This window comes from Pinus tabuliformis, chromosome 8 (genome assembly GCF_031772625.1).
Source record: "Pinus tabuliformis cultivar Carrire ecotype Pingquan chromosome 8, CPIR1, whole genome shotgun sequence".
Taxonomy (NCBI): Eukaryota; Viridiplantae; Streptophyta; class Pinopsida; order Pinales; family Pinaceae; genus Pinus; species Pinus tabuliformis.
This window is the reverse complement of record NC_142294.1, coordinates 848,128,642-848,144,381: the sequence shown is the minus strand read 5'-3', so window position 1 is coordinate 848,144,381 and position 15,740 is coordinate 848,128,642. Positions and strand designations below refer to the sequence as shown.

Genomic DNA, 15,740 nt, shown 5'->3' with positions numbered 1-15,740 from the left:
ATTAGGGAAAAAAATATTATTTGTTAAGTATCTTTGTATAATCTTTAATTATAACTTTAGGTTAAATTCTTCTTGGATCCATTGAGGTCAAAATCAACGCATCCTTAAGTCTCCTAAACATACCACCCCTCCGGATGGGCCCACTTAATGGTTATTACGAAAAAACTTTAGTTATCAAAGCTAAATTTATCATGCTCACAACATATATACATTTTAAATCCTTTTAAAAAACACTAGTGTTGGGCTCTCGCAAAAAAAGAGAGTGAACTGAGTGTGCCCTCGACACAGGGGACTATTAGCGTAGCCCGCCGCCAAACCGCAACTCACATTGCCATCACATGCGGCGGCGCTAAAAGCATTTTATGTCATCGCTCCACGCAAGGGAGACCAAGACTTATTATTCCCTCTTGAAATTGTGTTTAGGTCTGGAATTAATCCAGGCCAAGGATCGAACCTCCCCGCCTCTCTTTCAAGCTCTTGCTTGCGGCCGGTGGGGATAACGACGAGTGTACACAGCAGAGGAGGATATTAGAGTCGAATGAGCCGTGGGTGCGTCACAGTCTGTGAATTTGAGTGCGTGTGAGCGCGTCGGGCCGTGAGAAGCCCTGACATATATGTTACTGGAATCTGTGGTATTTCATGTCTACTCCGCTCTGCTACTCGTTACTCGCCCCTCCTTCCGAGGTTTGGCTTCGGATTATTAGTAATCAAGCATTCTTGGTGGAACAACCCGATATTCGGGATTTTAGCGGCAATAGCAAGCTTCTCTTAGAGACCACAGTGTTCGAAGCTTCGACAGCTCTGGAATGATGAAGGGATCACAGGTGAGGTACTCAGGGTTTTATCTCCAACCTGATGCACTCGTTTTTTTATATTAATATACCTCCTACAATCCTTTTTCTCCCATAACTTCCCCGTCTCTTTTTCCCGATAGCGCGTCTAATATTCTAGTTCCGAGTTTCACTTCTTCCTGGGGGAGTGGGGGAGACGAATTGAACCCGTGATCACCTTGAGACAAGGCTGCAGTGGAAGCAAAAATTCTATCTCACAATTTTTATTTAATTATCTATTTTGTTTTCTGGTTAAATTGTTTTGCTGGACTGTAGACGAAAATGTTTGAAGGATTGAGTTTTTTCATGCAAATGCTGTGTACAAGGCAATATTTTGATTCATAACAAGGCAAACCCGTCCCAGGAAATAGAATGTTCAAGGAGATTATATTCGGACTAATACCCTATCTAAAATCTAAAATTTAACAGAATAAACTCGGGTGGAGAACTAGAATGAGAAGGGTTGGTGAATGCCTGGCAAAAAGACTTTTGAAATACAAGGAATTTATCATTTGAACTTTTTGGCTTTTTTTAAAAATTGTTTAGAATCTGCTACCCCGGGTTTCTTCTTGATAGGATGCATTTGTTAGGGGCTCATTTTCTATTGTTGAAATCATATGCGTGCTTTACTGGCCAATTACGCCCCATAGGATGAAGCTTTAATACCCACAGCTGTTTCATTCTTATCCTTTACTGGCTTCGTTGGCAGGGTCCTTTCTCTATTGCTGCAAACATGTCGACTTTACTGTCGAAGTATCCCATAGGCTCAAATGTTATCATTCATGTGGGTTTCTTATCCTTTTTACTATCCCCTTGCATAAAAGAAAATATTTCAGAACTTTTCAAAAGGATATCCACTGCTGTCCACATAAAGCACCTCAGAAGATAATAATTCCTGACATGTTTTAAAAGTTACGAGGAAGAGACATTGATTCTGTGACAGTCATCCACGACTTGCATTTGGCCTCAATCGCATATCTTTTAATCGTTGTCGCAGTCATGTCTAGCACACCAGGCAAGGTTAGAGGCGGTTGGTCGCAAAACATAGCACTAATTGCAGTTAACTTTGTTTGCTGAGTTACTTGGCCCTCATTCAGAATCAAGGGCCATTATCAAGCATGTGAAAATATCTTGTTGTCATGAAGGATTAGCAGTTGATGTTTTTTTCCCTGTTACTTGGTCCTCATTCAAAATCGATAGCCATTGCCAACCCATGCAAAAATATCTAGTTGCCACGAAGGCCTTCTGAATCTGCTTTTGGGACATCTTCCTCTCTTAACCCTACGAAGACCATTAATGAACTTCTCTACATCATACTTATTCATCTTTTCCTAGCATATTTGGTTGCCACGTACTCATAACCTAGGCAAATTCTAGGCCTAAAAATTAATTTCTTAATTTAGATTCTAGAATCTTTCTCCACACCAAAACTTCATCTGACAAAGGTTCTATTTAAGGCCAGCCTGTTTGAGACCAACCTTTCTGTCTAAGATGGACCAGAATTGGACTCCACTATTTGTTATTTAGAAGTATGTTTCCTGAAATATTTTAACCATAGCAAACTGGATGTAACCAATGCATCAGTGTTGGATAATTCATCATTTATAATGGAACTCCAGCCGGAGGAAAATTATTCAAATCAATGACTATCAATATCCAGTTTGAGGTAGCTAAGACTGTTTTAAAGCTTATTCAAAATTACTTTTGATTTAGGATCCTAAATCTCATGGGACAGGTGAACTTGCTTCCTTTAATTTCTTTCCTCTTGATTGCAACTATCGAATTGTTGGTTGGCTAGTTTTAAGGTCCTCTTTTCATTTGTTGCTCTTGTTTCATGTGATTCAATATCTAAAAAGAATTTGGCATTATAGTTTGGTCAAGACTCAAAAGTAAATTTAGCTGCTATGCATGCTTTCTTGTTAAATGTTCCAAACTTGTGGATTTTGAACTAAAATATTTACTAGACATAAATACTAGCAACAGCAAACCCATTCAATGGACATTACTATTGTTTCTTTAAAATATAAGTTAGGACACGGGTAGGCCATCATGAGTGTTTCAGTAAATTTTACATACTGATCCCCTTGATACAATTCTTGGTAGAGCATTAAAGGCATTTTACTTTCTGGAATCAACATCAGGATTTGAATTTTTGCCTATAAGTTGATTGAGCACATTATTAGAGTTCCTATTCTTTTCCGGTTTTCCAAAAAAAAATGATTTGATATAGAGGATGATGCAATTCAATTGTCAATGATGATATAAAGTATACTTATATAAAAATTGTGCAAACTTGTTTAGAAGGCTTGTGATTTAGTGTTGTGTTTTGTGCTCTCCCTTTAGGTCTTTGTATTTGGATCCTTCAATGAGGATGAAGCCTCTTCATTTCAGAAGGCCCCATTGGAAGGAGGCTTAATCACATTTAAGCAGAATGGTTTGCAATCTGGTTCATTTGACAATGGAATTCAGTGTTCATCGAGGAATAAGGAGGTATCATCTAAACAAGCTAGTAATGGTCAAGTGACACAGAGAGACAACTTGAAAGAATTGAATACAAAGTTTGATGCTTCCCATGGTGAAAAATGTTCCATTCCCAATGGGGCAAGTATGGATGAAACTTCCCATGAAGTCAAGGTTTCTATTGCTATTGAACATGAAACAGGTTCACTAATTTCTACTGAGAGGAAATTTTCTGTCACTGATAAATGCATCCTACCTACTGTCAACAAATCTGAACCACTTCATTTTTCAAATTCTGATACATTTGCTACAACAAATGATGTTGGCATAACTTCTGCTAATTTGGAATCAAGTGGCAAAGGTGGAAGGATTGAAAATTGTGTGAACCAAATGAGTGATAGAGCTGCATCTGTGCAAGAGTTTGAACTTGAATCCAGGTCTAAGTTGGTGGGAAATAACACCATGCAGCAACTTCTATCTGCAAATGACGACACTGTTGAGGATGCTGTAGAGGATCCAATTTCTTCGCCCACAAACATTCCTTTGTCATGGGCAGCAAGATTTGCAGGAAAGGCTGGCAATGGTCAGGTTTCATATTCTCAGAATGGGGATAAAGGAAGGTCAAAGTTTGGAAAAACATCAACAACGGCTAAGGTTAATCATGGCAACACAACCAGCAGTTCTTTGGCAAGTTTGACCAGCAACGCATCAGGTAGGACAGAAATTACCATGAAAAGACTGCAGCCAAGAGGTCTGGTTAATACTGGAAATCTGTGTTTTCTCAATGCAACACTGCAAGCACTCCTATCATGTCCACCCTTCTTCCAACTTTTACAGACCCTAAAATCTCGTGAAATTCCTGAGGTTAGTGCTGCTTAATCCTTAATCTCTCTCTTGGCCATGCTTAGTATAGTTCTGAAATTTCTATGTTGTATGGAAAATTCCAATGAGCATCTAATAACATCTGTCTTATTTGGGATTGATTTTATTGAGGAGAACATAAGATAAAATGCTATTACCTACCATTTAAAAGGACTTATGTGACAACCATCATATAGGTCATGCTAAAATGGTTTAGTTTCTCCAACAGGTTGGCTATCCAACACTTCATGCATTTGTTGAGTTTGTGGTCAAGTTTGAGGAAGATGAACCTATTGACCGAGATCTGAAAAAGAATGTAAAGGCAACTGGAGGGATTGAGGTGGGACAGTCCTTTTGTCCAAAGATGTTTGATCCTGTCCTAAAAAGCTTTAGCCCTGACCAGCCTCTTAGTGCTTCAGGAAGGCCCAGGTATGCCTATACCACATCTCTCTGTCTGTCTATCACGACAAGTGAAGTACTTTATATTCATGAAAAAGAGGGCACACATTTAGAAGTTATTTCTGGAATGTCGATGAAACAAATGATTGTTTACCATCTTATTGTTTCCTTGGTTGTTTCATGTGCTTTTGTTTTTAGAAGGTTCCATACTCCAAAGTTTTATTGTGTTGAAATGTGCTCTACTGCTCAGCATGGGGAGATGTTGTCACATAATGAATGTATTTACATGGCAAGAAAACGAAAATTATATAATAATAAGTAAAAGAAAGCACAAATGTTGGATGCAGTAGATTTTGGAAAAACCAAATGTACAGATATATATAAATAAATACATTTATCTATTTATCGATTTATCCAAGTATCAATTTATCCATTTATTTTGAGGAGCAACAAACTGAAGACTAAGCTCTCTCTGACTGCAGTTAAAATAATTGGTTTGCTGTAAATTTCTCGGTTGCTTTTAGGGTTTTCTTACCGAATTGAGAAGTTTAGGCCTCTTTGCATGAATAAAGCTATAAACAACGCAACTTTTTCCCTTGCTACAGCTGCATAGTAGAATACATGTAACAACTACTCGTTTGAAAATGGGTGTCTGTCAATTAAGATCATATCAGAAAACACTGGACAGCAAAGAGTTTTTGATTACATATGTTTGATTGGTGTACAAATTTAAATTAATCCCTCTGTGTTTCAGAGCATCAACAATGAATTTGTAATTTTGTAGTGCTGATCTGCTTCAAGCAGCGGATTTCTAACAGTAGTAATTTGATAATTGATTTAGTCTCATATGTAATATACATTTTACATTAAGAATTTTATTAAAACCTGTCTAGATCCATTTTAACTCTAGATCTATCAAGCTGCGAGAGGGATCAAACCCCTGGAGGTGCAACTCTTTTTAATAGTGCAAAACTTGAGGAACAATTTGCACCTCTAGGGATTTGATCCCTTTTGTTGCTTGATAGATCTGGAGTTAGGATGGATCTCTAGGCCAGTTGTGCTGAAAGACACTCTATAGCCCAGTATAATGGAGATGGCTGACATGTAAAATTTCTTTTAGTGTTTTATTTTTTTGGGGGAGGGGGGGGTCACATACGCACATAAATTGCATGACAATATGTTTTTTTTTTTTGTGGGGGGGGGGGGGGGGGTCACATACGCACATAAATTGCATGACAATATATATATATATATACTCTCAGAAGGAACACACACAGGGATCTATATTATATCCATTTACTCCGGGGAGCAAGGAACTGGGGTGAATTCTCTCTTATGAAGTACATTGTGTTTGTTGGATTAATAATTGGTTTGCTGTAAATTTCTGTGTTGCTGTTAGTTTTCTGTTTCCATTTTGAGAAGTTCAGGTATCTTTGCATGAATAGAACAATAAACAACATCACCTTTGCCAAGAGTGCCCTTGCTGCAGCTGCATAATAGATGTAATAAACTAATAACTGCTCAGCAGAAAATGGGTGTCCGTCGTTTAATATCATATCAGAAAGCACTGGATGGTGGAGAGTTGTTTGATTCACATTCTTAGTCAGTGTACAATTTCAAATTAATACAGGCATGGTACAAAATAGAAACAACAGTGAATTAAAATGCTGATCTGCTTCCAGCCACGGGTTTGAAACTGTAGTAATTTGATTTGATTCTTTTTGCAATACACATTTTACATTAAGAATTTTATCAAAATGAGCTTAGATCCTTCTTAACTCTGTATTTAGTATTTACCATGTGCTGAGAGGGATTAAATCCCTCAAGCCTGAAGGTGCAAACCATTTTTAGAGTACAAAACTTGAGGAACAGTTTGCACCTTGGAGAATTTGATTCTTTTCAGCGCTTGATAGATTTGGAGTTAAGGTGGCTCTAGACAAGTTAATCTAAAATAAAAATAAAGAAGAATGAGAGTTTACTATGATCCAGATTGGATCATTATATTCTTTGTCATCCACCTTGATGCATTCATTGAAAAAGTGTAGGAATCAGCTCATGGGACCGTTTTTACCAGCGGGACCCAGTTTGGCAAAACAGGATCTGAAATCTTCAGGGAGAGTTTTGAGGCATCAAACAATGTTTTTTTGGGGTAAAACTTTGCTTCTTTAGTGTATCACCTTTCCATGCTATTCTACACACAACGGTCTTTCCAATGGCGCAAGAAGCACGTCAATTGGAATCTGTATGCGAAAGTTATGCCACTTAGAAGTTGACCTTCCTGTTTTTACACACATAATTTGGGAGGATGACTGCCGCATTAGTCCCCATTATTCATGGAAATGGGTCTAGCCACATGATTATAATGTAAAAGACTTTAGAAGAGTCTATATTGTAACTCTGGTTAAGAGTTGAGGTAGTCAAACTTAACCACTAGTAGGCTATCAGATTGTGTTACAACCGGGCCACTAGGAGGAAGAGGCATTCTATTTCTTTGAGTGCATTTGTTCCATAGCTGAGCAAAAATAGCCAAGAGGGATAGGAGGTAGAGCACACAAGAGAGGATTTGTGCACTGTAGCAGCCCACGGGCTACAAGCCATACTTCTTTGTACTTGCAACCATATTTCCAGAGAGAGAAAGAGAGCAGAGTGGCTTCACCTTCCAGTTGGGCTTTTCTCTCGAAAGAGTTTCCCAGAGAAAATATTGTGTCTTATGTGTGTGTGAGCTTTTATTTTGCCGTTCTATTTTCTGCATAATATTCATTTGCATGCATGTAATATTAACAATAAATTTACAGATCTAGAAATCTAATAAAACTGTAATAATGTAGAATTTCAGATTTTTAATATAATAATATCAGATCTGTTGTGATGAACTGTCTAGTGGAATATCTAGTGCAAACCTTATTTAGAGTGCAAAACTTGAGGAACTGTTTGCTTGAAGGATTTGATTATTTTCAACGCTTGATAGATTTGGAGTTAAGATGGGTCTAGACAAGTTAATCTAAAATCAAAATCAAGAAGAATGGTTGTTTACTAAGTCAGCTTGTGCTGGCATTTCATGACATTTTTTTGTGCAGCATTTTTGCTGTTGCTAGTTAACTGAAAAAGGTCAGAAGGGACTCTGAGCAGATACTTTTATTTCCTGCATGGGTCTCTTTACAAATTGTGCTTAGTTTTCAATATTGTAGAATTTTTCAGCGTACTCATGAATCATGCTGCAGGGGGACTTCTTTTCACAACGATTAATTTGTGTGACCGAAGAGAATAATTTCGTTCATTATTCTTAGAGACATCTAGATTATATTGGTTTTGATTTTGACCTCCATGGACCTTGATATGCATGCCAATGGTTTAGGTTATTTTGTCTATAATTATGACATAAACTATGCAATGGATTTTTGTACACACAGTGTGCCCTTATCCTCACTTTTTACAAGCACCTTTCTAAGATTTATCAGCTAAAAATAATGCCTCTACATGTTCAAAGTTGGAAAACTAGTGGTGTTGCATAACTTGTATGACTAGTTTTGCATGTTATAAAATAGCTTTTGTGGTTTCTTAATTTTCTTTTCCACGTGACATATTTAGGGGAAAACTCTTGGGTACTTCCCCTCATTTAGAGGGATGATAGCCAAGGTAAACCCTAGATTGTTTAGGGCATAAGGTCAAATCAACTAGAGAAATTAAATCCATTAAAACAATATATTCATTATTAGCTTTAGACTCCAGATGTCACTTATGAGAATGGAACCGTTTGGAGGAGTCCCAACAGTGGGTGGTAGTGTAATGCCTTGACCGCGGTAGCGCGTAGAGGTAAGTAAGATAACTTTGGGTGAGAGTAAGTGTGTGACCCTGTGGAGAGTCAAGTGCGATGCATGAAGGTTTTGACCATTGTTTTAAGAAACGGCCGGGTTGATCCGAGCCATTACCCTCTGCTGTGACGCGGCCCTTGGAACGGTTCGACTGGCCGAGTCAGCCATGACTCGGCCGAGTCATTGAATGACTCGGCCAACTCGGACGTTTATGTATTGACTCGGCCGAGTCATAACCAGTGGCCTGTAACCCCATCAAAACAGCGATTTGACATTTTTTTAATGAAATTTTGAAGTGTTTGTTGATTGGTTTGAACTCAAATGTGTTTTATGAATTAGTTAAATGTTATTTGGGGTCCATTTCCCCCTCCCAAAACCTATTTAACACACTCAAATGCTCTATACTATTGATATGCTATGACATTCTCCTTAATCTTCATTTTCATCCTTTTACTTAAATTTTTAACATTACCATGAAATGACTCAGGATGTTTGAGAGTGGTTTTGGCCTCATTGGATTTCATATGGAGAAAGTAGAATTTTAGATTTCATTCAAAATCCAGCAGACTTATCAGTTTTTCAGGATTTCAGGATTGGAGGATTGCAATGTTTCCATTGAATTTTGTCATGTATTAGGGTATGGAACTCGTATTTAATCAAGAGCACCAATCCCTTTATGTACCTTGATGTTAGTGACATTGGTTGTCGAACTCCTCTGGGATTCGCTCCCAAACCAGGAGCTTCTGAAAATGTCGCTCCCGCTCCCGTTTTCGCTCTCGCAAACAGCGATTTAACATTTTTTTAATGAAATTTTGAAGTGATTGTTGATTGGTTTGAACTCAAATGTGTTTTATGAATTAGTTAAATGTTATTTGGGGTCCATTTCCCCCTCCCAAAACCTATTTAACACACTCAAATGCTCTATACTATTGATATGCTATGACATTCTCCTTAATCTTCATTTTCATCCTTTTACTTAAATTTTTAACATTACCATGAAATGACTCAGGATGTTTGAGAGTGGTTTTGGCCTCATTGGATTTCATATGGAGAAAGTAGAATTTTAGATTTCATTCAAAATCCAGCAGACTTATCAGTTTTTCAGGATTTCAGGATTGGAGGATTGCAATGTTTCCATTGAATTTTGTCATGTATTAGGGTATGGAACTCGTATTTAATCAAGAGCACCAATCCCTTTATGTACCTTGATGTTAGTGACATTGGTTGTCGAACTCCTCTGGGATTCGCTCCCAAACCAGGAGCTTCTGAAAATGTCGCTCCCGCTCCCGTTTTCGCTCTCGCTCCCCGGGTGAGGCATACTAATCTGCAAACACTTTGATGAAGGTGTCACCGGGTGAGGCATACCAATCTGCATTGTTAAGTATCGCTTCCATTACTTCTCGAGACATGCAAGGCGGATATTGCTCAAAGATAAGCTTATACAACGGGATGATGAAATGGTTAGTCAGCCTTGCCATTACTCCTCGGTAGCTGTAGTCGGAAAGTAACTTGCAATAAATGTTGATGGTAGTCTCTTTCGGTGTCCAGGTCCAGCTCATGCCAAAAAGCTTCTGATGGGCATAGATTGCATCTAATAAGTATGCAAACATGTAGAATCTCGCTTGCTCATCCTTGGGCAGATTTTGGGCATTAGTCATATGGATTTTCAATTGATGAGCCAACAAGTCCGACCAATTAAATGGCTTTCCATCACTCTCCAACTAATCCAATACAACCACCCAACCTTCAAGAAAGGTCTCTGTGCTCTCTTGATTGTATATTCGACATGCAAAGATGATCAAGAACCGATAGGCCTTCTTGATAGACTTCATCTTGTAAACATGATTGGGTGTCTGTCTGAACTTTGATGCTCTTTCACCCAGTGCTTGACTATATCTCTCGTGTTCACCTAGCTATGGGTGGCATAAAAAAGTGTGTCCATGCGCCTCGCCGGCTGAGGTAAATGATACATCTGATGAAAGTTCTCCATCCTGAAGGTGGCAAGCTCTATACCACTGACATTGCTCAATGTCATAGTCTCTGGATCTGTGTGAGACAATCCAACTGATAATGTCTGCACATGGGAAGGCGGGGTACCTGCATTCAACCTTGTATAAGCTTGACCGTTGGATACTGATATATACCTGCCAGTCCTCTGCAAAAGTATCCTTGATTTGCTGCCATGTCAATGTTGTACCCTTCTTAATGAACAACCGAGTGTTTGCATAAACTGGTAGATTAACTTACGTTTGCTCAACTGCTTCCCCAACACTGCTCTCGGCGGTTTCCTTTGATGCATCTCTCTTGGAGGCCATGTTAACTGTAACTGCTAGAGAGATGCTCAACAATTGCTGTACTTGGAGACAAAGAAGACACTCATGGAAGGTAAATGTTAGCTTAAAACCAAAAGCAACTTCAGGACAAGACTAAGCAACAAACCGGGCTAATGCTGGGATAGTCTGCGCAATTCTAGTTCACAGAGGTCACTGCTTGCCTGTTGGAATCACAGTCCCAATAGTTAGTGGGGGAGGTTTGTTGACTGGAACTACGCAATGCGCAGTTCAGTTTGAGCATAGGCTTAGTGGCCAACACTGGGAGGCGGGCTCCTAAAACTGCGTAGTGTGCAATTGGAGCTAGGCTAAGGCAACCTCTGTGTAATTCCAGAAGCCAAGGTAGAGGCCTTGAGCTCCTAGAATGCGCAATGCATGCAAGGGAAAGTGAGATTCGGGCAAGGGGGGCCCAAATCTACCCAAGGGGAGTGTGAAATTGAGCAGATCTGAAGGATGGTGTGATGCTGAGTGCAGATATGACTGAGTGATGATGCATGCAAGTGAAACAAGTGCAAGAATCAATCAAATTGAAGGAAAATGAAGCATGTGAAGAGAATTGCCGCAACGACAGTGCAAAAATGATAGAAAAATCGGCAAAAGACTAGAAACACAAAACTTACCTGAAAAGAGACGACGATCACATTGAAGGTTCCTTGATCTCCTCGGGAATGCCAGAGCTCCAAGATCGAATGTGCAAATGAGCTTTGGTAGCATCAGTTAAATAGATTTGGTCAATTTAGGGTTTATAATGCGAAGGCCAAAATTCAAGGAAAAAGCGACACTTAGCGGTAGTTTCCAAAATAACTCAAGTGCCTCCTTCAAATTGCTAAAAATAAATCCCTATTTTTAGGGATTATTTTTTTGCTTTTTGCATTTTTGCTTTTCCGGGAAAAGCTGCCATGCATTGCCTGGAGAGATTGCGCAGTTCTGGGAATGATTGGGCAACTCACTGGCTCATGCACTGAGCAGCTTCTGAGCAAGAGGCTTATGCAAAATTTCTGGGCTGAGTGGTTCTGGGCTGCCTCTCATGCTCTGTGCAATTTCTCAGCTAAAGGCTGACTGTCAACTGACATTGCACAATTCTTGAGCTCAAGACTCACTGTAAACTTGGACTGCGCAATTCCCGAGAGCAACGCTGGTTGCCCTCTAGGATTGTGCAGTTCTTTAAGGCAAGCCCAAAATTGGATGGAAACCAAGTCAAGAGATTGACTTGTGGGTTAGACAATAAACCAAGTAAGCAACACAAGCCAAGATGCAAAGGATGAGGCTCAATCAAAGCACAAGTACCTGGATTAGTGCAATATGCGCTGCTATGATTTAGAAGGAAGACTCCAAAACGAAGCATGGGTAAAATTTTGGAGGGTGGTTGTAGCCGCTACAACAGGTGGGGAGGATAACTCTCCATTTCACAACTACTTGGGCTAGACCCAATTGACACCATCTGTGGTTTCTATCTAGTAACACTTGCCATTTTAGTTTTGCACCCCCTTCCCCCCTAAAAATATGAATAGTTGATTATTTTAGGGTTTTGAATGGTTTAGATATTATATTTTCTATTTCTTGTTTCCTACTTCATGCAAGATTTATGTTTTACACAGATGGTGATGAATATTTAGATGATCTTTCCATGACTTTTTTGTACTGCTATATGATTATAAATCCTGTTTAGAGTTTATGATATATGTTTTTGGCCTCATACAAGTCTAATCAGTGTTGAAAATATCGGTATCGACAAAATATCGGTGAGGGTCCAGATAATATCTTATTGGCAAATATCGGCAAGCATAAAAAATGCATAATATATTCATTGGCACATAAATATGAAGAAGGCACTGATATATATGATGTCAAATAGAAATGATACATCAAACTTCAAAGGTGATACCAAATCTTGCTGATCCCTGATAATTGTCCAATCAAGGAGTCAAACAAAATAACATCACATATATAAAACTTTAAAAGTATTTCATCATCATGAGTTAAACTTATATGTAGCAAAAGTTGCAAAACAAATAAAACTAGCAGCTATCTATCTAAGACCATTGGCCTCTCCCTATCAGCTTTCTTTCTGTCTTGTTCAACAATTGCTTCACGAGCTTTTTGTATAACCTCTGCACTAGAAACCATACAAGGCATTACATCTGCGTCATGTGCAGAGAGTCTACCCTGATGGTATTTCAATAGTGTAACCCCTCCTGACATCTTGGTCCCACACAATTTGCATGATATATATGCCTGATTTGCCCCACCAACAGCCTCCCCATACTCCCAAAATGGGTCCAAGGCTTTTGGCATATTTGACATTTGTAGTGAACTAATTCAAACCTAGGGCACAAAAAAAACAAAAAAATGGCATTAAACCCCCAAACACAAAAAATAATAAGTAATAACCACCTCATTTAAAAAAAACTACTACACTATTTGCATTTTGCAATGTGAATGAAAAATGGCAATAAGAGGGTGCATAAGAAAGTTGAAAAAAAATGAAGTTTGCTGTCCAAATATGGAGAAAACCCTTGCATTGGTTCATGGGGATGAAAATCATAGCAAATGGAAAAAAACAAAGAAACAAAATGTTGGTAGGCAAAGAGGCAAGCAAGCATAACCATAAATCTATGCAAAAATCATTAACATAGGGGTTTTTAAGAACACACCTGTTAATGGAAGAAATGAAGTTTGTCTCACTATTCTTCAATCTTTGATCCACAAAAAAATCTTAGTTGGTGGTGATAATCGTTGTTTGATCCTCAAACCCTCCTTGACAACCTTCACAAAACTCTTCCCCTTCCTTCTCCAACACTTAGAAACAAAAATGAAGAAAAAAACGATTTTTCCTTTTTCTAGCCGCGGCAAAACACGCCCGGCAATATTTTATATTGTCACGCGATGTTTTGCTGAGATATCGCCGATATCTCGGAAATATAGCGATATTTTCTCGGCGATATTTTGGCTCATCGAAAATATCGCAATATTTCCGATATTCGGCGATATATCGCCGATATTATCTTCACTGAGTCTAATTATGTTTTGCTTTGATGAATATAGATGACTTGCTTAATTGTCTGCTTTCAAGGACACATTGTTTAATTATCTTATTATCTATCTTTTTTTTTTTGTATTGTTAAATGGCTATTTGCATCTCCTTTTATATCTAGTGCATCATTTACCTACAGATTCTCTTCTGTCTTTTTATATATATATATTTTTTCATTTTAATAGATCAGTTCTATCTTTGATTACAGGCAAGAAGATGCTCAAGAATTTCTTAGTTTTCTTATGGATCAGTTGCACGATGAACTACTAAAACTGCAAGATAGGGACCTGAATGGATCTGGTGGTAGCAAATTGTCATTGGTTACAGTTACTGGTGATGATGATTGGGAGACTGTTGGCCCTAAGAATCGAACTGCAATAACTAGAACACAAACTTTTATGGAGTCAGAACTAAGTGCTATCTTTGGAGGGCAATTGAGGAGTGTTGTCAAATCAAGAGGTAAATATATTGCCTTGAATTCTTGTATATCTGTTTGAAGTGAGAAGTGAATCTTTTATTTGTATCCTTTTGTAGAAAATAGATTTTAAATTTCTACCTTCCAGAGTTGCATTAATTTATAATCATATTGTCAGCTGGACTATGGTGGGAATCTGGTGGAGACACTAGTTTTCAGAAATCTAATGTGTATAATAGCAGATGAAATGACTAAAGATGATTGCAGAAATAAAACATAACAATGTTGCAATGGAAATGTTTAAAAGACTATTGACTTTCCTTCAGTGCAAGAAACGAGGCTTCCCTGCTGTGATGAGCTTGGACTTACTTTGTCACTTCGTGCTTCCCCCAATGCTTTCTATTGTACACTCCATATGAAATCCACTCGTCCATTAGACATTGATCACCAATCTTGGGGTTCACATGCCACTTTCGTCATTATGGGTTTCACTCTGTTCTTGAGTGCCAATGTTTTTTTAAGAGCAATTTCTCTTAGCTGCATCTAACCTACTGTACTCTATGGTGTCCAGTCTAGGGGCTTAGTTTGCTATTATAGTTTTGGCCTTTGGGCAAATGTAGAGAGTCCATTCTTTCATGTTGTAGTATATGAGCCACTACAAATTGGCAATCCAGCAAGCCATCTTTGTCCCAAGTTTGGATCTCACCCCTTGTGCCTTAAGAGCATTTCTAGGCCTGTGTTTTTTCTTTGCAACATATACACCGTAGGTGATTATACTGCTGATCAGGGAATGTACCTGTATTTTGGTCCTTTGTTCTAACTTCTTATATAGGACCTGTTTTGTGGTTATGTAAAGCTGTTTTGAATATTATATATAGAAAGTTGATTACTTATGTTTATTTAATATTTAGATGTATAGGAATTATTAAAAAAATTTAAGTTCCTCATTTACTTATACGGAATATGAACATTCGTGTTTTTGTGCTGGATAGGAAACAAAGCATCAGCTACCATTCAACGGTTCTTGTTACTTCACTTGGACATTTTACCAGATGCTGTTCATACTGTTGATGATGCTCTTCATCTTTTTGCTTCACCAGAATCACTTGAAGATTATAGAGTTTCCACAGGCAAGGTATACATATATGTTTATTAATGCATGTGTTGAGAGAAGTGACCTGATTTGTTTAATTCTGCTCTCAGTTTACTATGTATGAAGATCTTTTTGGTGCATCAGATACCCCTTTTATTATGGGCCTTCTTAAATTTAGAGCCTAGATTTTTGTTCTTTCTCATCCCAAGTTTTGGCCTGGCTTTAATTTTTTCTTCCTTGTCGTGAAATTTATTTTGAAATAATTATAAACTCAAAGAGAAGCATTACTATTGGCCTGATTAGGTCAGACACCACCAACGGCCTGTTTGCACCTGGGAAATGGCCCTCAAGGTAAAAATCGCTGAAACATAAGCATTTTCGTTTGGCTTAAGCTGTTGGGATATGGTATTTTTCCTTTAAAATCATCTAGGACTTGCACAAGGCCCCAGCTTATTCACATTTATGGGGAATTGAACCTTGGTGGGATGCTTGCCATGCCACTGTCA

The 15,740-nt window shown here is 38.3% G+C and overlaps 1 protein-coding gene across 1 annotated transcript in view; it reads left to right on the top strand.

Moving 5' to 3' along the window:
• Positions 1 to 249: 249 nt before the first annotated feature.
• UBP24 (ubiquitin-specific protease 24) overlaps positions 250 to 15,740 on the top strand; it is a 40,130-nt gene continuing 24,639 nt past the window's right edge. The window contains exons 1-5 of the mRNA XM_089372960.1: positions 250 to 824; positions 3,174 to 4,154; positions 4,381 to 4,580; positions 13,935 to 14,185; positions 15,134 to 15,276. Of these exons, the coding sequence (XP_089229086.1) occupies positions 807 to 824; positions 3,174 to 4,154; positions 4,381 to 4,580; positions 13,935 to 14,185; positions 15,134 to 15,276 (1,593 nt within the window). The 5' untranslated portion in view covers positions 250 to 806. The remainder of the gene's footprint in view (positions 825 to 3,173; positions 4,155 to 4,380; positions 4,581 to 13,934; positions 14,186 to 15,133; positions 15,277 to 15,740) is intronic.